This window comes from Labrus bergylta, chromosome 24 (genome assembly GCF_963930695.1).
Source record: "Labrus bergylta chromosome 24, fLabBer1.1, whole genome shotgun sequence".
Classification (NCBI taxonomy): Eukaryota; Metazoa; Chordata; class Actinopteri; order Labriformes; family Labridae; genus Labrus; species Labrus bergylta.
Genome location: NC_089218.1, coordinates 12,255,889 through 12,277,678, shown reverse-complemented (window position 1 = coordinate 12,277,678; position 21,790 = coordinate 12,255,889). Strand labels below are relative to the sequence as shown.

General features: G+C 41.9%; 1 protein-coding gene across 2 annotated transcripts in view; it reads right to left on the bottom strand.

Annotated features, from left to right (window-relative positions):
• The window catches only part of dmd (dystrophin), a 238,097-nt gene that overhangs the window by 9,197 nt on the left and 207,110 nt on the right, over positions 1–21,790 (bottom strand). For both annotated transcript variants that reach the window (XM_065952214.1, XM_065952213.1), the window contains 11 exons: positions 17,347–17,408; positions 17,139–17,213; positions 15,502–15,703; positions 15,321–15,406; positions 14,294–14,451; positions 10,764–10,930; positions 9,454–9,565; positions 8,267–8,403; positions 6,665–6,703; positions 4,594–4,659; positions 616–681 (listed from right to left, as the gene is read on the bottom strand). In XM_065952214.1, the coding sequence (XP_065808286.1) occupies positions 616–681; positions 4,594–4,659; positions 6,665–6,703; positions 8,267–8,403; positions 9,454–9,565; positions 10,764–10,930; positions 14,294–14,451; positions 15,321–15,406; positions 15,502–15,703; positions 17,139–17,213; positions 17,347–17,408 (1,170 nt within the window). The remainder of the gene's footprint in view (positions 1–615; positions 682–4,593; positions 4,660–6,664; positions 6,704–8,266; positions 8,404–9,453; positions 9,566–10,763; positions 10,931–14,293; positions 14,452–15,320; positions 15,407–15,501; positions 15,704–17,138; positions 17,214–17,346; positions 17,409–21,790) is intronic.

Here is a 21,790-nt window from a genome sequence, read left to right as displayed (position 1 = left end):
GGATTTGAGCTACATTCATGTAAAGTGAGCAGAAGTCAAGCCGCCTCCACAGTGCTGAACTGTGAGAGGTCTGCTCAGCTGAGGAGCGTTAACTGCTTCTGATTATCTAAAAGCGACTAAGAATAACACAAAGTTTAATTTTATCTGACCGTTATAGAATCTGTTTTCAAATGATTGAGATAATGACCAGCTGCTTTGTGTTCCTCTCTCTGTACAGTGCATAACGTTAAGTTCTAGATAATCACATCTGTACGCATTCATTTAAAAACATAAAACAGTTTAACAAAGGACATTCAGAACATGTTGAACCTTTTTAAGGCTACATAAATATTTAAACTGATCAATTTCATATCCGGATAATGAATCTAATCTCAGAGGACAACATGAAGACAATATGGAGATGTACTGATATTACCAGGTAATAACAGATACATGATGATGATGCAAACAAGAAGAAAATCCAGAAAACATAGAGCACATTTAAACACAGTCACTGTCACGTATCACAACCAGCTGATGGACAGAAAGACGACAGAGCCAGTTCACACACGGCGAGCCAATCAGTGAGTGAGTTTGGCAAAAAACAAAACAAACAAACAAAAAAGCGGTTCTCACATGCTTTCATTGGGTGAGATACTGTCATTCAGATAAGAGCCATTACGATTCTCCATTTCTGCTAACCTGCGGAGGGGGAAGAAACAGAGCAGTCAGTCCCGAAACCAAACGCTAAGAGCAATTAGCAGATTCTACGGGGGGAAAGCACCTCCAGACAAAGTTCAGATATATTTCAGATGTTGGTTTTTACAGTGTACGCTAATGTGCAGATTGACATGAAACCCTTGAGGATTCATGTATCCTGTTATCAGATTATCTAACTTCTACATTCCAAATCCTTGGCGCAGTTTTTTGCTAAATGAAAGTTTGTAAATATCTCCATTTCTCTGCAGCAGGAGGAATAACTCCTGATGCCTGCAGTTGTACTAATTGTGTGAAAACAAGAGTAGGAGTTTTGAGGATTTTGTGAAACATATAAAAGTGTTTCTTTTCGTCTTGACACTGTTGGAATTCCTCGTGTTCGGCACATGTATCTTCCTTTTATTAAACAGATGAAATGTTTGACACCCACACACTGTGCAGCCCTCTGTGTATCGCCTTGACTCTTTATTTTACAGCCTTTACAACTGATGCACTACAAGCTGAACCTTCAGTTTCTGGCCTCTTTGGGTTTTATACTACTTGGCTTGAACTGCCTTGAATGCTGTCTTATAAAAGTGGCGGTTGGCAGACCTCTAACACATAATACTGCTATTTAGTTTTCACTTTTATACAGCTCACTTGTGATCGCCCTCAGAACTGATTTACAGTAATTGAATTTCTGGTGCATTAGTCACAAAGCCTTCGATAACACTAGAATAAAAGTAATGTGGGAGGAAGAGGAGAGTAGCATTTAATGATGACACGTGCTAAACACAGGACAGCCGGGTTAGCTAAGAAGTCATGGTGATATAACCAGGTATAGTTTGGTTGACTGACATGGGTTCATGTCACAGTCTTTGCCGATGTCTGATGTCTGACAGCAGATACGGATGTTAAATTGATGCATCGGTGCAGAGATCAGTGATAGTTGTGGTATTATGGGAGCAACATGAAATCCAGCATTGTTTCACTAAGCCATTTGTGGTTCCTTAAAAGTCTTTTTCACACATCGCTGTGAGCCTAGCCAACTGTTTCTCCCTTATGTCTCAAACCTATGTACTCTACAAACTTCTGTTAACTTGCTGGCTCTATATCCATATCTCTTATTTCTAAAAAGGGAGGAAATATTTTTTGGTAAAATGATTGAGCTGACTCTTTTAAAAAGGGGAAAAAAATCCCTTGTATTGTCTTTGAAGACACCCGTGTTCAGCCATTAAGACGGGTCTTGTAAACAAACCTCCCGGCTGTGCTCTCAAACAGATCCATCATGATAAAATAGCTGTGAGTGAAGAGCCAGAGATTTAAATTGCCCCGTTTCTATCTCCACTAGATCAGTTTCCTGGCGGTTGAAGTGTTTGCCCGAAAAGCAAAGAGATTTTGGGGCTTTATCAGCACTCAAATAAAAAAAAATAAAGCTTGGTGCTTGGCAGAGAGCGATTAAGCAGATGGACTGTGACAGACTGGCATCTGCCCAGGTCGGTGTGTTTGTGTTCGTAAGCTGATGCACGCTACAGAAACAAGAGATAACCTCGCAGCTCACTCAGGCTTAATTATGTTACTTCTTCGCCCTACCACCTTCCTTTAATCTGCTGGATGCTATCTGGGATCCGCAACATCTAGGCGCGACAGGAGCTAAAAGCACAGGACCAGAGGGGGGAGCATGACTCAGCGTGTGTGTCCGTCAGTGTGTATTCATGTGTGTGTGTGTGTGTGTGTGTGTGTGTGTGTGTGTGTGTGTGTGTTAGCCCGAGGCGACAGTGAGTGGTGTCAAACACTCTCTGGCAGGGATCAAAGCCTCGGCCTGTGGCTCAGACCTCACACTGACTCCACTGAGGGGTGCCAACAGTGCCCGTCTGACTGATCCGATGACCGATTGATCGACTGACTCATTGTTTGATTGATTTGACTGCTTCTTGTCCCTCAGCGGTGGGTATTTCTGGGAGCGGTTAGGATCACTGCAAACTCAAAAAGATCACTGAAATGTTTTGGTGAATAAGCTCTGATGGACTCAGTGTGGCACCACAACAATATTGACAGGTTTCAGAGTCCACAGAGAGTCCAGTATTGATGAGGCTTTCAGGCACACATGCTGGCGCACTTGATCATACAGGCATTGTATTAGCATATTCACATACTGGCCTCTCACTGCAGAGCGCTAATTCACCAAAAAGTCAATGCATCACTTTATCACGAGTACGGATTCCATTTCTACTGTACGCAAAGGGATATCTTGACATTTGAGTTCAGCCTCATACTATTTGTCATCTTTATAAATACCTCACTGAGAATCCTTTGAGCACATTCAGCTCTTACACTCCTGCAGTGATAATATGTTTCATGAATGACGTGACTTTTATAGAAGATGGCCTGGTGTTAAAATGATTCCAAAGTCAAGGTATCCCCGTACTCCATCATTTATGTATCAACATGCACAAACTGCTTTCAATGCACTGACATATACAGCTGGAAACATCTGTCAAGTGTTATCTTGTTGGATGTTAAAGGTACAGGAAACTCTACATTTTGCCCCAGTATACATCTCTGATGTTTCCTCATGTGCTGCTAACCCCCATGTTGTTTTATTTCTCCTTTTCTCATCTGAAGATTATTTGATGTTGACCTTTACCGCCTCACTCTTAGACTATTTTGCTACTTTCACCACATTGTAATTAGACACACAGCATTGTGTAGTAAGTTGCCAGTTTTCAGGTACACTATCCGCTACGTTAAAATGAAAGCAGAATAAAAAGACTGATCTGCGTTACATATTTCCTTCATAAAGGTCACAACAGTTACTTTCTGTGGAAGCATATTTACAGCTGTTGATTCAACAGTGTGATCATTTTAGAGGATCTAATATAGTTGTAGATTTGGAGGTCACCACACAGAGATATGTTCCTGTTACTGCTATGCTATTACCTCTGAACACATGACCACAGATGGACCTCATTACTGGAAACTTAAAAAGCTCATGTCCAGTTTAAGTGAAATAAATATGAGTTTGTTTTTGGCACAGATTAGAGAAACTGTCCTATAACAAACTTTGTTAAACAACACAAACAGTTCATTACAAGTTCAGATTTTTGGCTAAATTTAATTTAAAGAGCTTTCCATTGGACCTTAGATCCATACCTTATTATTTACAGTCTATGATTCATAGCTACATAGAGATGTAGAAGAAACGAGCTAATTCAAAGCTTCCTGTACCTTTAACTCTTGTTTAGTGAAATAGAAGACACAGGGCATACATTGTCCTTTATGTTAAAAAAGAGAGAAATCACCTGTACTGTATATGACGTGCGTGAAATGTAATTTCACATATTGATTGTTTGCATGAACAAAAATACTCAGATCACAGTGGTTAAGTAGACTCACTGGGTTGTAAACGATAGCTTTAAGTCCATCTGTCCCCGTTTAACTTTTTGTCACATTCCACATCAATGTTTTCACAGATTGGTGATTTGGGGAGCTTTCACTAATTTGATTAGTGAGGAGGTAAAAACAGGATTAATGATCAACTTTTAGATTTATTGAATGGAGTGAGCATGAGGACGTTGACCGAAAGTTCCCCATATCTGCGTCAGCAAAGAATTAGGGCAACTGATCCCCTGTGAGTAACCGGCTGCGTGAGCACGGGGGGGGGAAGACAGGCATCCCAGTGCAGGACGCGTGCTGCGCTTTAACATGTTCTCCAAATTCATTATTCCAAATCACATCAATCAAAAATGTTTTCTGGTGTCTGCAGAGCTCTCTGGAGGAGCCATTATGCGCAGTGCTCGTACGGCCCAAGATAACGGCAGGGAATGTAAAAAAAAAAAGAAAAGTGGAGCAGGAGGACTGCATCCTGTTCGCAACACTGTGAGTCTACGCTGCTGCTGAATGCTGATAGTGTGGTACCGGTTGGCGTAGTGCTCGATCCGAGTGTGTGTGTCGTCATGTGAGAGCTGAGGGGACGATCCGGGTCTGAAACACAGAGCGAGAGAAAGAATAAGAGAGTGTGAATACAAGCAGGAGGGACTCATTAATCCCAGCACACACACACACACACATGCACGAGCTGCGTGAATCCACAGGAGAGCGATGAGTGAAGCGACAGATGTATGGTGCTGTGAAATGCTCTGTAAATAAGCTTGGATCCTTTACTCCCGGCTTGGCATACATTCACCTGCACTTCAAAAGAGGCTTCTGATCTGAGACGTCACACCTCTTCTGCTGAGGCAAAGATCAGTATTTTGACATCATTAACCAGGAGTCTCTGAGGATTCTAACAAGTTTTCCTGCAGTGTTGGAGTCCTTGAGAAATTAGAGGTTCGACTCTTTAAAATCCTGAAAACTTCTCTCTAAAAGGGCACCTTCACGCTGGCAAGTTTTATCTGTCAAGAGCCAAACAGATCAGTTCAAACCACAAAGTTAATGTGGTGGAAAGTGTCCTCATTTTTAAATAAGAAATGAAATTAGAACCTGTTTCTATCCTTGGTAAAAAAAAAAGAAAAGAAAACTGAGCGTGTCTTGTGGGCCACTGCAGTGAGACAGGCTTTATGTCACTTATAAACAACATGTCACTCATGCTCCTCTGGCAGATACAACTTCCCACAAGCAAACACAGATGCTGGGTGAAGTAAACTGCTGAGGTGCAACATATAAACAGATGCCGATCCTGACACACGGGCACCAAACACTTCTCACTGACACACTGATGATGTGTCGCTCGGGTTTAAGGGGAAGCTTGGTATCTTCACGGGTCTGGAATAACAGAAATGTAACCAACACATCTAGATCATCTTTTTTAAACAGACCAGAATATGAAAGGTGAACATGACACCTGATCTGGAATTGAACAAATAAAGACGCTTAAAGAGAGAAAACTGTGTCAACATGATGAAAGCAAAATGTACATTAGTGTTTAGAAGACATGAACCGATTCTTCTTTCTTTCTTTAAAGACAAAACGACATGTTTTTCCATCCTCTGCATCAACCCTGTCATTCTGTGTCAAACCGGCTGATGTATAGAATTTAATCATATTCACTTTGAATAACATCTGAGGATTAAATTCCACTAAACAAGCATCACTTAACGTCATAAAGCTGTTTACTTTACATGAGCGTCAGATTGATTTCCTAGGAGACTTTTACCTGCCATAGTTATGACAGAACAGCTCAGACTGAGCATGCTCTGATCCATTTGGATCATCTGGATCACCGACTGTATGCTATACTGTCAAAGTGGAAGAAAGCCAGCTGTCACTGCTGTGATCAACACTGTATTTCTCTGTTCATTACAGATGTAAGATGACTATTTCCAGAAAAGCATTGGACAACATATTTGCATAAACACTATAAGGCTACATATCTAATAGGGACACAGCAAGTGAGAAAATCCAATTCAGGTGTTAAAAATACAATTTTAGCAGATTGTCATTTCAGATAATGATGTTTTTCTTAAATCAATTGGTGTTTCTAATATTATTTCTAAACCACTTTGGATCAACATGTCACTAAAACAGAACATCAGCTACTTTAACGTCATGATGTTGGTGTATTGTTGGCTTGCACAGGTCAGGTTTTGATTGGTCATGAGTGGGCTCAAAAGATCTACTGTGCTGAACATTAAACTATATAGAAAAGGTTTTATACATTTTACTGGCTTGGACAGTTTTCATGGTTACAGTAAGAATCAGAGGACTGACTCAGCCTGACTCACAGATCTGCAGGGTGATGGGGGGGGGGTCAAGCAGCAGCAGAAACTGAGATGTAAACGGCGTTACACAATGAATTTGAGATGGGTGAAGGTGAGTGTGTGCGTACGTGTGACTGGGAGAAAGATGTCTGTGTGTAAATTAACAAGAAAACAAGATAGTTTCTGCGTGTGTGTGTGTGTGTGTGTGTGTGTGTGTGTGTGTGTGTGTGTGTGTGTGTGTGTGTGTGTGTGTGTGTGTGTGTGTGTGTGTGTGTGAGCCAAGTACTCACGCATGGTCTACGGGCCAGAAGTTGATCAGAGTGACAGGACTGCAAGACAAAAAAACGTGAGATGATGACACAAGAAGTGGGAGGACACCGCACAGCAAAGCATGATGGGAGCCGTAGTATGGAAGGCAGCACGGAGGGGAAACTACACTGACATGAACAAGACAGCGCGATGACATATGAGACGAGTGCACAGATACATGAACGGGCACACACACAAAACAACATTATTGACTATAACGGTTTCAATAGTACAGTTAAATGAATCATCATTCAGCAACACACAACCTTAGCACAGACATGCAGCTATCCAACACACACACTCAATGTGAAGGGTGTGTGTCACATGACATAATTACAAACACACAAGTCACATTAAATGTCAGTGTGTACATGTTCTGACACTCTCATATGAGCTCCAACCTTCAAGCCTGTCATTTATTCATTGCTTACAGGTGGCGAGTACAGAAATCTGCACAGCCGTTACAGGATTGTGTCATGTTCATCTGTATCTCTTTGTGTTTGAGTCAGTGTGTTTCGTTTATGCAGATACCCACATCGGAATCACAGATCTGAACGCCCGGCCTTGAAAAAATAATACTGAGACATTCATCATTCATCTGTAAAAGCCAGTGGCTCCTCTAAGATCCATTGTGTATCTTTAGCTCGTATTATTATTACAGGTCATGTGAAATTCCATCAACATATATGGTTCAGCAAAGCTTAGATTATAGCTTAGCATAGATTTAAAGCTTTATACATGCAGAATGTTAGTACACAGATATAAAAAAGTGCTTTTTTAAAAGACCATTTAGTAGACATGTGTGTTGGCAAATGCCAGTTCTTTGTGTGTGTTTGTTTTTGTGTGTCTGGACATCATTTACACTAGAGTCTTTAGCAACTGTTGAATCTGTCAAAGTAACTTTACCTACACTTAAAACCAAACTGAGTAAGAAAAACCTTTAAAAACAGTTACAGTTTTGCAGATTAAACATGACTTTTGTACATAATCTATAATTAGCAACCTCAAGAGAAGCTAACCAGAGGATTTTGTTTCTTTTGAACACAATCAGGCTTCTTGTTTCTCCCTACTTCCAGACTTTGTGCTAAGCTAAGCAGCTGCTAGCCTAAGTTTAATATTGAATATCCAAAAGAAAAGCGTATCTCTTCTTGTCTCAATAGAGGCAAAAAAGCCAACAAGAGAGTCTTTAAAAATGACAAACTTTGCTTTATGTTCCAGTTTGTAAGGAAAACGTGACGTTATCAGTGTGGGAGAGGGTTTTTGTGAATTCACTTTATTTTACATCTTACTGGGATTGTGGGATGTCAAGAGAATGTTTTGTGACTATTAAATCACCACTTCTACCTTTCTTTCCTCCTCAAGATATAAGAAGTAACAAAAACACATCTGATTAGTTCAATCCACTAAATGTTCAGCCTTCAAACACGAACTGGAACCAATTTATGAACAAACACCACTGTGGCCACCAAGTGTGTATCAGTGGGTGTAAATGAAAGGTCTGTGAGCAAGGATTAGTGATTGTTTGCTTGAGTGTGTGTTCCTCTGTCTCTAGCAAACCTGTGTTTTGTGTTTGTGAGACTCACGTTTCCATGTTGTCGCCCTCCAGGATGGTCTGCACCGGCAGGTAGCCCATGCGTGGGTGTTTGGCAAAGTAGCGCTTGGTCCTGAACTTGTTCTTCAGCACCTTGGCAAAGTCCCTGACATCCTCCCCTGATGTCGTCTGAAGAGAGAGACGGAGCACAAAGGTGGCTTTGTTCACTCCGTGGGAGTGGGGCAATAACACACACTCATTTATTTCCAGCCCTTTCGGCCTTATTCACACGTCAAGTGAGTGAGGTTAATGCTCTCATTGTCGGCTCTGAGGGTGTCATTACAGTAACAAGAAAGAAGAAACAGATTTATGACTCCCAGCCCGGGAGTCAGCGTCTTGATTTCAGCCTGAGGCCTGAGCTGAAGAGATCTGAGTTTAACTCTCCATTCACACAACAAAATATGTACACTACTTTACACTAACTGTTACACAAGTGGACAGACAAGCATTGTTTATTTGGAAAAGTGATTTCATGCCCTCTGCAGCTTAAGTTTCCACTGAGGCCCAAGTGCAAAATTCACTGTTTTTTTCCCCCTATGACTTTCTGTTATTATGTCATATATTATTTATGGCTTGGAAAATCTTATTCCCTCTCTGGTGCAGGAAGCCTGGGCTTGGTTCTTATTGACAGAATGGGCTGCAAACACAACACCAACACATGACATATTGTCTTGCAAAGTTTCAGTATCTAATTTTCCTGTTAACAATCAACTTTTATAAATGTATTATTGTATTTTTTTTTACTGCAATTTGGCGCCCCTTTTATCTCTCTTCTCTGATTGGGAGGGAAAGAAAAGAGAGGTAATTATAGATGTCACCTTTGGGAAACTAACGGGTGATTTTTGAAATGTGATCAATCACGGAGTGTGCGTGGGTGGTAGTGAGGTTCTTAGTGAGGTTCTTAGTGAGGTTCTCTTTAATGATGGTTTCAAAAGCAGATAAAAAGCTTCTTAAAATTGCAGGAGCTAAGATTTAACATGTAGTGATAGTAAAAGCATCTCAACTCCCCATGCTGTGTAATATTAATATAGTGAGGGAGGACTTCAGACTCTGCACAGATCAGAGTGTGCTATTAGTTCTCACTTCATAACTGGAGGAAGAAAATCATCTGACAGCCAGTCTGGCACCTTAAAATTGTCATTTGCACATTGCAGAGCAGGCAGAGATATTTATTCATACCGGCGTGCAGTACTCGACCATGGGGTACTGCATCTTATGTCCCTTGGCGACGCGACCGGAGAAGAAGCAGCTTTGGCAAATGTCATAGTTGAAATGTTTCAGGCTCCGATATCTGGGAGGAGAGAGGGAGATGGAGTGAGAGAGAGAGAGAGAGAGAACAGAGGTCAAGAAAGCAAAGGAGGAAGACAAAAAGAGGAGGAAAGAGAGCAAACAGGAAATCAGAAAAAGAAAGGGAGAGTCAATAAAAGGGGAAAATTTATGGCTCTGTTTTTCTCCAGGGTATGAGTAGTTAAAATTCTTCCAGCCCAGTTCCTAAATGAGAAATTTATACTCCGGCCCTGAGACTTTTCATTAAAATTTATCACCGCTCCTGCCATGAAGGGGCCCACAAACAACACAGCAGACACACCCTCCTGTTCAGGTCCCAGCCTCCCCGTGCTTCAGCACTACTTTTAAGGGGTTGGAGGTTACAGACATCATAATCATATCATCAGTCATTCATATATGAAGCTGTTTAACGCCCACGTTGTTGAGTACATCATGCAAATATCACGCTATAGGAGGCCAAATATCTGGCAAGATAAGAAGAAATAAAAAAGATGAGCTCCTTCATTATGTATCATGTGCAGATTATCAATACAACTCCTTCAAACAGATGCTGGAGCTTCTCGTTTCAAACACATGCTTATGAAACGCCTCACTGGGTGGCATGATAAAGGGAATCACTTTTGTGGAACCACCCAGGGAGCCGGTGAGCCCTGGCTACGTTTCATTTGTTCCTGTGTGTGTGTGCAACACATGAAAAGACACATGAAATCCTGCTTCTCTTCTTCTTCTACTGTTTAAATAAAGACGAACACCAGGGGACACAAATCAAATAAGAAGCTCTCCTGTGTTATCTCAATAAAAAAGAACTGCGACTGGGAAAAGGACAATGGTGCCATATTAAGATATGTAGAGGAACATAAATAAATTCATGCTATAGACTGAACCCGATATATTATTTCACAAGGCCCAGAAGCCAAAGATCCATTGTGGAGCTCCTTCACTGAGCCTGAATTGAAATCTAATTAATTTGGTGTTTTATTGCCCTCCATGTAATGAGAACAAGGACATAAAACTCTGCAGCAAAAATGGCTCCAATTCTGCACATTTCTTATGATGATGCATTCAGGACTCGTTCCTCATAAAGGTGAACTCGCTTTGAAACATTCACCTCAAAAGTTCAGACACAAACAGTCAACTCTTTAAGACACATTTGTATTATGAAGTTAAAAGTGGCTGTGCTGCGATGGTGTGGCTCCACCCACCTGAATCCTATGATCGGACACTCCTTGCAGATATTACACTTGGCCTGGTGTTTGGCGGTCTCGGCTGCTGCCACGCGATGCAGGACGGGTAACCACACCATGGACTGAGGCTCCAGACGCATCCAGTCCAGGAACATGGCGGCTTCAAGCTCCGGTTTGTTGTTGGCCTGGAAAGAAGAAGTTATATTAAAGCTCCTGTGCGAAACTTTGGGGTTGTGTACATTTTGTCCCTGGTGGACAAAGCGAGGTGATTTTTCTCTTTACTGAGCTTGTCCTTAACGTGAGGGGGGAAAACAGCAAACATGCAACTCACAATAAATCTTTGGTTTGGAACATGGTTTTCAAAAGGCTGTTTCAGCAGCATCATAGGTGTTTTCAGACTAAACAGTTCTGGGGACATTTTGAAGAGGAACTATCCACCATGTGGACTTTTTCCTGCCTGAATTCACACCGCCATGGTGCCTAATCTTATGCAGTAGCTAAAAAGGTTTCTCTAAACAAGGTTCTAGGAACTAAAATAGTTCATAGTTCCTGCGGTGAGGAATCAATACAAATAAGGGGGGGGGGGGGGGGGGGGGTGTACAGTTCCTGCGGTCTGGAAACGCCTTATGTTAGTTGCCTCATCTGACGCCGCCCTGGGTTGGAAGGCATTTCAAAATAACTACATAGAAAGAATCAATCTTGCTGCAGACGGTCTCATTTGAAATTTAAAACCAATGTCTGTTTCTGACCTACAAAAGCATTCTGTTCATCACCAGCTCCTCACTGGAGCTTTAAGCAAAGTCTGAAAAACAAACAAATGAAGGAGAGTCAGCTTCTAAACTGACTGTTTTGATTAAAAGTACTTTTTTTTTTTTAAAAGGTTAAGGGAATTCTTTTCAATGTTATCTTCTGCTGAGGAGATGCAGCCAGCCTCTTTGTTTGAAGTCTGAACTCAAAAATCCTCTTCACGTTCGAGCGTAAATATTTCATGTGTCTTCATGTGTTAGATTGCAGAGGTTGTGACCTTGACTGTTGTGTTGTGAAAAAATAAAGTTGGGCCGAAAAAACCTGCCAAATTCTACAAAGACTTTTGCACAAGGACTTTCACTATCAACGTTAACTTAATATATTCTAGTCCTCTGTACCATGACGCTTCATTGTTGTATCAAAAACACATCCCTGATAAATGCACCACTTCCTCCTGTTTGAGAAACGGTTTTGAAAAACTGCAGTGACCAGCTGTTTTGGAAAATTACTGAGCCACTCGCTCCTGATAAAAGAGTTGGACAGAGCAGGGAAAAATAATCAGAGACAACATATTGGCTACATCCATCACTTTCCCATCAGCAGGGACTCCGGGTCCTCTGGGGTTTTGGAGTTTCCATGGAATTGACCCCCACATCCCCCTCTTACTTTCTTTCAGTCTCACACCCACAGGCAAAGCGACTCCTCAGAGGAAGCAGCTGGAACGAGGCAAAGCTATCTCCAGTTTTTAGGGCGTGATGAGATTAAATCATCCACCTGGTGTGCGTGCCTCAGGGAGGGTGTTTGTGGGTTTCTGTATGTTTGTGTTTTGTCTGTCAATGTTCTCAAATAATCAAATCCCAGACAAAAGTTTCTTCAAGCCTCATAAAAACTGAAAATCAAAGCAAATGCGTTCTGTTTGTGACAATGTTTAAAATTATGTGTGACAGACGCCGGTGTCTGGAACATAATTTACTCATATTATCTTTATTTACACAGTCTGTAAACATTCCTCAGTGTCTGTCTGCCATCTGATAAGGTTTGTGGTGCTTCAAGGTACAAACAATCAGCGAATCACAAAAACATGGAAAGTGATGTTGACAGCTCACATTTATCAAAGTGTGTATTAGTGGCTCTGTCAATCAGTGTGTGTGCGTAATATCTTCAATTCAATCAAAACCAAAGGTAGGCAGGAGGTGACGCATGCTGATTTTGATTCCCAGGGGGCTGTGATTATCTCCAGAAATCACTTTTTGATGTGCACTGCACCTGTCAAACTCTCTGCTTTGGCACGACACATATGCAGTTAGCGATGATGACGATGGCAGATTTACCTCTCCACAAAAATAGCTTCTGGTTTGTGGCTGACAATCATCGTCTTTAACGGCAGCAATGACAGCTGTCACGGCAGGTTTTACCCGCTTGTAGCAACAAAGACAATTTAGCTTCATGAGTTGATTACAAAGTCTGTGGCTGACTCCTGATGTTTCCAGCAAAAACGCAAACTAGAAAAAGAGTCTGAAATCTGAATTTGTCGGATACTTTAATTATATAGTGCTAATAAAGGGAAGGCAAAAACTAACACCTTTATCAACAGCTGATAATAGTGAACAACAATGTCCTGTTAATGCAGGAAGTAGTCCTAATATTTAAGTGTGATACAAAATATGTATGATCAGGATGTTATACTGTTTCATCAACAGACGCCTGATTAGCTTCCATACGCAGCAGGTTTTCACTTTGAACAAGATAAAAAGTTAAAAAGAAATGGCCTACAGGTGTATTTGCTTTCTTAATGTTTTCTCCTTGAGAAATGAGAATGAGTTTGGCGAAGGTGTTTGGAGATTAAACTTAACCGAGTCATTAACAACAACCTAAAGTCTCACATTCAAATATAGACCATATAATTAAATTGACGGCAGAGACTGAGAAAATAGTCAATTCCCACAATACTGCCTTTGTTGAGCACATGACAATGATTTTACTTTCAGAATACATCTGAGGAGAGGAGCTAAATTCTGTGTCCAAAGTAGGACTTTAGACATGAAAATGCTGGATCATCTTCTGGAGATCAGGGATAATCCAGTCAGAAAGCAATTACTGCAATCCTCCTGTGGATGCTGGATTTGCTGCTTGTTTTTGTGGCTCAAACGTTTGCACTGCCCGCTCCAAAACATAAAGAAAAGCACAAAAGGGATTGCTGATTTACTGAGCTGGGCGACTCTTCCTCCCCTATTCTCAGCGCTGTCACACACTTAATCATTGTAACACCCATATGCAGGTAGAAATACGCTGTTCATTCTGTCCTATTTGTTGGAGAGTTGTCTATAAAAATGGACGTGTTTCCATTCCAGCAACATCTCAGCAGCTGTCGGAGATCATTTGTTTGATTCGCTGCAGGCTGTCATTCACTTACTCTTCCTGCCTGATGCTGAAGTTCACACACACAGAAACAAACACACACACCCCCAGTCCCCGTTTACAGGAGTCTGTGATGCACTTTCTTTTTATTATCCCGGGTTTTATTGATGTTTTGCCCTTTATTTCCTGCAAAGCTCTTTGTGACAGTCCAGTCTCTTTCTATAAATAAACCTGATTCAAACTGATGTAAACACACACTCGGAGCCTCAGGGGGAGGAGCCTGAGGCATCCCTGCTGATAAGAATGTAAGCAAATGCAGCATGTGATAGCCTTGAATCTATTTTTAGTAAATACATTCATTATATAGCTGAATATGAATCTGTAGAAAGTCAAACTAGACTGCTTGGACTTTGTGTGTGTCTGTGTGAGGGCGTGTCACTTACAAACTGGAAGCAGCTGCGGACAGAGGGCTCGATGTTGGAGCCGCCGAAGGAGGCGACCTCGCCGAGCTGCCGGGGGATCTGGATGGAGTCGTGGAGGAGCAGGCCAAGGCGGCGTTGGTCACAGAAACCTGTCGCGCTGGCAACCTGTCTGAACAGAACTGCAGGGAGGAGAGGAGAGGGAGGATGGGGGACAGGACAAAATATTCAGGACAAGGACGGTGCAAAGAGAGAATGATGGGTGTGGACAGACAGGGAGGTTTAGTTTGGTATTTTCCTGACCTTGAAGTTGCCTGTGCCCGTCTTTTTGCTTATATTTTGGGTGATTCATTTAAATGAGGCAGTGCAAAGTGAGCTTCAGCAAAACTGAACCATGATTGAAATTTGAAAAAATATGCATATGAATCTGCAACCCCTGCTTTCTCTAGGCAGGAACACATCTGATACATCTGGGCTCTATCAAAAGAAGCACACAGGAGGGTTTGGTTATAACTCAGTTTTCTGACACATGGCGTGAGAGACTTCTCCGCGGTTGATCTCATTAATCTGCTTCTTCGCTCATTTTCCAACTTTCAGCTTTAATGCATGGAAAAGTTTTCTTCAAATGCATTCCATTTCTGTATATCATTAATTAGCACATGACGGTAACATTAATTATGTGAGAAACAGCTGGATTGTGTCAGAAAAAAATGTAATTAATGCAGCAATACAAAGAGCTTCCACAAACTATGATTGTTCATATTATTTGTTTTGCACTAATTGTCTGTTAAAACACTCCCACACCATCTGCCTGCTGCTGAAAGTGCTGTGTGTTCACATCATGCAGTACCAAGACCAAGATATGATTTCATGGATACGTGTTGTTTTCATGCCACATTGTGATTGGCTGAGCGGTGTCAGAGGGACGGGAGCTCCGATGCTATTGGCTGGAGCGTGTTATCACAACCGCTCATTATAAAAGATCCTGCTCCATCCATCCGCTTCACACATTCACCAAACCAAACAGCAGGCGCTCGTGTGTGTCACTCACATCTGTATTTATCCTCTAGGTGAGCCTTGCAGAGTGAGATGATTCCAGTCTTGAATGACAGAGTTCGGATCTTCCCGGTGCGACCACTATCGAACAAGAAGGCAAGCCATTAGAGGACCTCAGCAATATAATGAGACGTGTGTGTGTGTGTGTGTGTGTGTGTGTGTCACGCTACACGTACGTGTCATAGACGTTGAGCAGCCAGTTGAGGCACATGTCCACACACAGCGGGACGTTGACCAGGTGCGAGTGGCTCTGCTCCAGCCGCTGATACATGCTGGTCAGACAGGTGACCAGCTGGGAGATGTCCAGCAGCTGCTCGTTCTGCTTCAGGCCGTGCTGCTCGAACACCTCGCACGCCATCGGCATGCTCAGCAGGTCCACTGTCCACACAGAAAGAGAGAGAGAGAGAGGGGTGGTTAGTTAATACATAGCTGAGGAGAAAGCGTGTTCTGCTGCTGAGCTCACGCTGTCCTTCAAGCTGTGTTCAAACCCTCCGTGTTCAAAGTGTCCTTGGGCTCGGTGCTGTTCAAGGACGGAAGTGAGAAGACGACTTCACTCCAGGGATCAATAAAGAATCACATTATTCATCTTTATTATTCATTGAGTCCACTAAAGGACAGCCAGAGTGGGGTGAGAGGTGTGTTACTAGTGAGGAAAGTCCAAAACACTCAAATAATGCTGGCATGGTGAATAAGACAGCCGAAGGAAAAACTACATTTCAACTCAAAGGGATGATCTACAAACCTACAACTTCAGTTCACAGGATCAAGGAATGAAATCGGACATTGTTACTGGCAAAAAATATATGTTTGAGCTCTGATGAGAAGCTACCAGTTTGAAGTTTCAGACACTCTCTTCCTGTAAGTCTGCTTTCTTGTGAATTGTGTGAAACTGGCTGAGTATCTGCTTTTTCTGTTTTCTCCTCTCAAGAACGTACAACATGCTGCACAGCAGGAGACAGTCACACTCAAGACATGTCAATAAACATCAAAGAGAAGATATAAAGAGGTGAAAATGAAATAAATGATGTGGTAAAGAACAACAAGAACAGGTGTAATAACTAACTACAACGTAATATGTTAGCAAAGGGTTAAAGAGAAACAAAATAACAACCACAAAGTATCGGCCAACATTTATAAATAAACCCGTTCAATTTGTTTATTTTTAGAAAGCCTCCATAACATGAATAGCCCTCTTGTGCTATACACTCAGCAATACGCCTTTAAACATATCACGCATATAACAGCTTGTAGGCGGCTCACACTCCACAGACTCTCCGCTTAGAGAGACACACACACACACACACACACACACACACACACACACACACACACACACACACACACACACACACACACACACACACACACACACACACACACACACACACACACACACACACACACACACACACACACACACACACACACACACACACACACACACACACACACACACACACACACACACACACACACACACACACACACACACACACACACACACACACACACACACACACACACACACACACACACACACACACACACACACAGAGAGAGAGAGAGGAAAAATAACTAAGGATGCAAGAGAACAAGAGAAGATAAATAATGGAGGGAAAATAAGAAGAAGAAAAGACAAGAGTCTGAGGAAGAGAAAGAATGCAGGAGGAGTGTAGGAGGGCTGGAACACAATGAAAGAAACACTTTTGATAAGACATAAGTACACTTGAAGTGAGATTCCTTTGTGACACACATTCAGCAGAGGGAAATAAAGCTCATGTAAAGTGTATATAGACACTTCTGAAGTACTTACAGCAGAGAGCCTTCTGCAGACGTCTGAGCTTCATGGCTGTTCGGTACGCCGAGAATCGAACATTGTTCAGGTCGGCTGAACAAACAATGAGAACAAAGCAGTTTAATATTGTTCTGTTAACGGTGTAATGAAGTGACAGAACAGTCGAGCCTCCTAATGTCACATGACACATGGTGAGGATTCAATCTCCACAGAAAGAGAAACTTACCCAGAGACTGGTACAGCTCGGCCATCTTGGGATGATCCCAACATGTTGTCTGGGTCTGGTGGCTGGAGAGGGACAAAAAGAGACAGAATGGTCAGATAATGAGTTGGTCTTGATCACTAAAATATTACCTTTGAGTTTCATCCATTGCAGAAAGTCATTTGAACCCAACAGGTTATTTTGTGTCTGAATGATCTTATAATAGCTTGACTGTAACACCAGTCCAGATTCTAACAGTACCTGCAATAAAAGCTACAAATATTATTAACCATTATTTAGACACAATGGTGCTTGAAACTAGAGGCTAACGGGCTGATGCTATCATTTGTGCAATCACAACGCTAATTTTCTCATGTTTCAACTAATGTTGAGTAAACTCCAGATAATGGCCACACCTGAGTGCAGGTGAAGTTCATTGGTTAAACCTCGCGTCCCATGTACAAAGACTGTAGCCCTGGAAGCTGCAGCCTGGGATTCGACTCTCTCCCTCAGCCATTTGTTGCATGTCATTCCCCTCTCTCTCGTCCCTATTCCCAACTCTAGCCATTATCCTGTCCTTTTAATAAAAAGGCATGAAAAGCCAAAAAAAAAAAATCATCTTTAAAAATGGCCACACTGATTTCAACCCAATTTTGGGTATGGTAGTTTTTCAGCTTGGGGCCTACAACAGAAATGATGAGAGATTATTCATTATTAATGAATATGTTAAGTAGTTGTATGTTTCATTTTGTATATTTGCCATCATAATGTACAAGGAAGTCCTGTAAGAGGGTGGGGGTCCTCGTCAGAAGTTCTGCTCTGTGGGGGGTCCTCTGGAATCCCTTCTCTTGACTTCTATGTCAAACAAAACTTTCATCTATAATTTGAAGTCATGTTCCATTGTCACTTTAGATAAAGTCATCAGCTCACATTTTAAATCATAGTGGTGCTCTGAAACCTGTAGAAACCACATCATATCGATCACTGGTTTTGTCCAGTAAAAACCTAAGGATAAGGTTTTCATGGAGGGATGTGTAAAAGCCAGCGTATAAACTGCACACTCATAGCAGAGATTGTGCCGTCATAAATAACCAAAACGAGATTGAAAGTCCTTTTGGGTTCACTAAAATGAATCTCAGTCGCTCATGAATTAGATCAGCTTTCCCAAAATCCCACACTATGACATTAATCCTGTTGCTTGTGCGCTTCCCCCTCTCTGTCTCATAATCTTAGAAAATAACAACCCACTGTGGCACCAAAGCACACGGACTCCCATCCTCCCTGCATCACCGCCACGGAGAGGAAGAGAGAGGAATGAAGAAGAAGAAAAAAAAAAAAAAGAGAGAGATGGATGGTTGCTGTGTCATTCTCCCCTCACACATTCTCCTCCTCGTGACTGCTGCTCGCCACTCACAGGGGACTCGCCCGTGTGGTTGTGTGTGTGTTGGAGGCGAACAGATCGACTGAAAAGGCAGTTTGTGTGAATGATTTAAGCTTCACAACTGCACTGACGATCGTGTATTTACAATACTCACTACAATGGTCTATTCCTGTTCGGGGTCTTGAACTCTTATTATTACTAAACCACACACAGAGGTTTGTCCTACACGTTGTGTGTGGATCCTGATCACGCTCTGCTCATGGGTCAGAACTAATTAGCCAAGTTGACTTGTTGTGAATCGGTGCAAAAAAAAAAAAAAAGAATTCTGCCAACATTTGACTTTCTGAAAGGACAAGCAGAACAATGAGGCTGTCAAAGGAAACATGCTGAACACATTCATGAGATGACACCTTTACGAAAGTAACAACACGTTTATTTTTCCCAGCATGAACTCTTTCATGAATACCTACTAACTTAATGATGATGCTCTCCATATTATTGATGATGATGATGTTAATGACGATGGTTTTTGTTTGATAACGACGACTTATAAGATGGTTTCTATACTGATTAGAGCTCTCAAGAACTGCAGTCAATGTTGTGCTTTGCCTCTGGTCACTTCCTGTCAGCACCTGTGTGTCCAATCAGACTCAAAGCTGATCGTTTGCTCTTACTGACATTGTTCCATTTTTTCTAGATCCTTGCTTGTGTTGTACTTACTCTCTGATGTATTGTATGAATTGTAGAATTGTAGCATGCTTTAGTGACGCTACTTCACATGCATGAGGCAAAAAATGAGCAGCTTCGCCCAAATCAGCCCCCGACTCTTCCTACCATCATTGTGCAGTTTACTGGAATGGGAACAGTATGTGCTGTGTCATCAATCCATAAAATAAAAGACATAATAAAGAAAGAGATTAAATGTCCACACATTACAAAGCCAGTAAGCTACTTTTCATACTGGTGCAGCGGGAAACCAGCACTCCTGATATTTTATAGATCATTTCAGAACATCAAGCGCCATAGATATGTTTAGACACATTTATTGTGTTGATCCCTCAAATGCAGTTATCCAACACCTGTGGAAAAGACAAACAGTGTAATGAAGATGGTCACTCAACTGGAAAGTAAGTGCTCAGTACGTGCATCACTGCTCCACACTCTGGAGAGTGATGATGTTTGTAGTAATCAATATAGCACAATGGATCTATAATGAATTGCTTGAGATAATTTCGGCACATATCTGTGGTAAAATGAGCCGATACCGATCAGCTGACCGATTCATGTGCAATAAACAAACAATGAGTGGGAGGTATACGTTCTGTTATTGTGAGTCGTTAAGTGTAGATGCTGTTCAGATACAGTGAAACTTCACTGTTGCAATAGTTGTTGCTTATTTCCTGAAATATGGTGACAGTATTTCGCTGCGGTTGTTCTAAAGCCAACTCTCTCCACATGTCATCCAAACATTTCCTGTTTAATCCCCGCCAAGTGTCGTGATCTGAGCTCCAATTTGCATTTTGTGCAATCTTTAAACTCCCACTCTGAATTGAAATGGCATCTAGAAAACATTCAAACTCGACTTAAATGGCTGCAGAAACTAATTATGCTAACTGTAAAGTAAAGCGCCGATTTCCCTGCTCATTAGTTCCACTTAGCTGCTGTTTTAATAATTGTTGTGTGAACATGATAAGAGAAATTCTGGACGGCTTAATCCAGCTGCATTATTAACAAAGTGCTGAAGAAATAAGTGTCTGAAATAGTCTCTGCCACAATAAATAGGACTGTGAAGTGCTGTCAGATAGATGCTGCTGTATATGTGATGCTAATGTGCCAGCTGCCTGTTTACATAAAGCTAATGGAAGCCACATGTCTAACCAGCTAAGCAATTAGGTGTTTTTTGTTCAGAGCACATTAAATATTTGAAAAGTCCTTCACAGGAGACAGAACATTGAAATTTAAAGAAACTGAGCCTAGCGCGCTCCACTTTATATGTCTGATGGTTAATAAAGGCGTTTAGCTAGCTGCAATACAAAAGCTGAGTGGCTTCTTATTTAAGACAATGTGTCAATCAGGACAGCAGTGTCGCTCTGGCCATTAAGTTAAAAATAGGACAGTTAAATGGCCATTCAGAGCCAGTTAGAATGAAATATTAGAGCCATTTTGTCATTGACATGAGGGTGGAAATGAGCTGCAGAAAATCTTCAGTGAAGATTTGCAGGAGGGAAAACAAAACCCAGTTTCCCATATCTGCAGTCCAGGTGTGTATGATCAGGCTTATATACATGTGGACCGTCGGTGTGTTAGTGGGCGGCGAACACTGAACACAGTGGGTGTTGTGGAAGAGTGCAAATAAAGCGGTAACTTTATAGGGAACAAAACAAACAGCTAAAAAATAGCAGAGCTGTTTAAAATACAGTGCTGCTGAGCGATCCTTCACACACAGAGCACTCTCGTCTGTTTTATAATTCCAGCCAGAGGCGTGTTGGTGCACAAATGCAACCCTGCCCAGCTTGTTAAAAGCACACATGTCGAGTTGGTCACACATAAGCGCACCTGCAGTTAACCTTTGTCTGAAAGGCAGACAAATAATAATCCATATGCTGTTATTTCCCCCTGCATTGCCCTTGTTTTTCTCTCTCCTGCCTCTCTCCCACACTCCCACTCCTGATAATGAGGAGAAGGGTCCCATGGTGAAGAGCTACTTAAAAATCCTCTAAGCTCAGAGTCTGTGCAAACAGTAGCTCAGTCACTCAGCTCGGCGTCGGCTTGCTGCTCCGAGCCACTCGGACAAATGCTTCTAATAACCGTGCAGCATGAAACACGCAGCTGCTTTCATCCAAAGCGCTGCAGAGGCTCTGAGATGTGGGCTCCTGACTGAGAAGTGTTCTACTTCAGCTCACCGGTGTCCTTCAGCGGGACAGGTAACTTGCAGCTGTTTACATCAGCTGCTCAGAAGCAAACAGTAATAAGATGCATTTCTTTTCTCTCTTATAACTGAGGTGAGTCCCAGAGTCTCAAACCGGGGATCAAGAGCCAATCGATGAGTCGCAGTACAATACGTCTTCCTGTGAAAGCAGAGGCTGA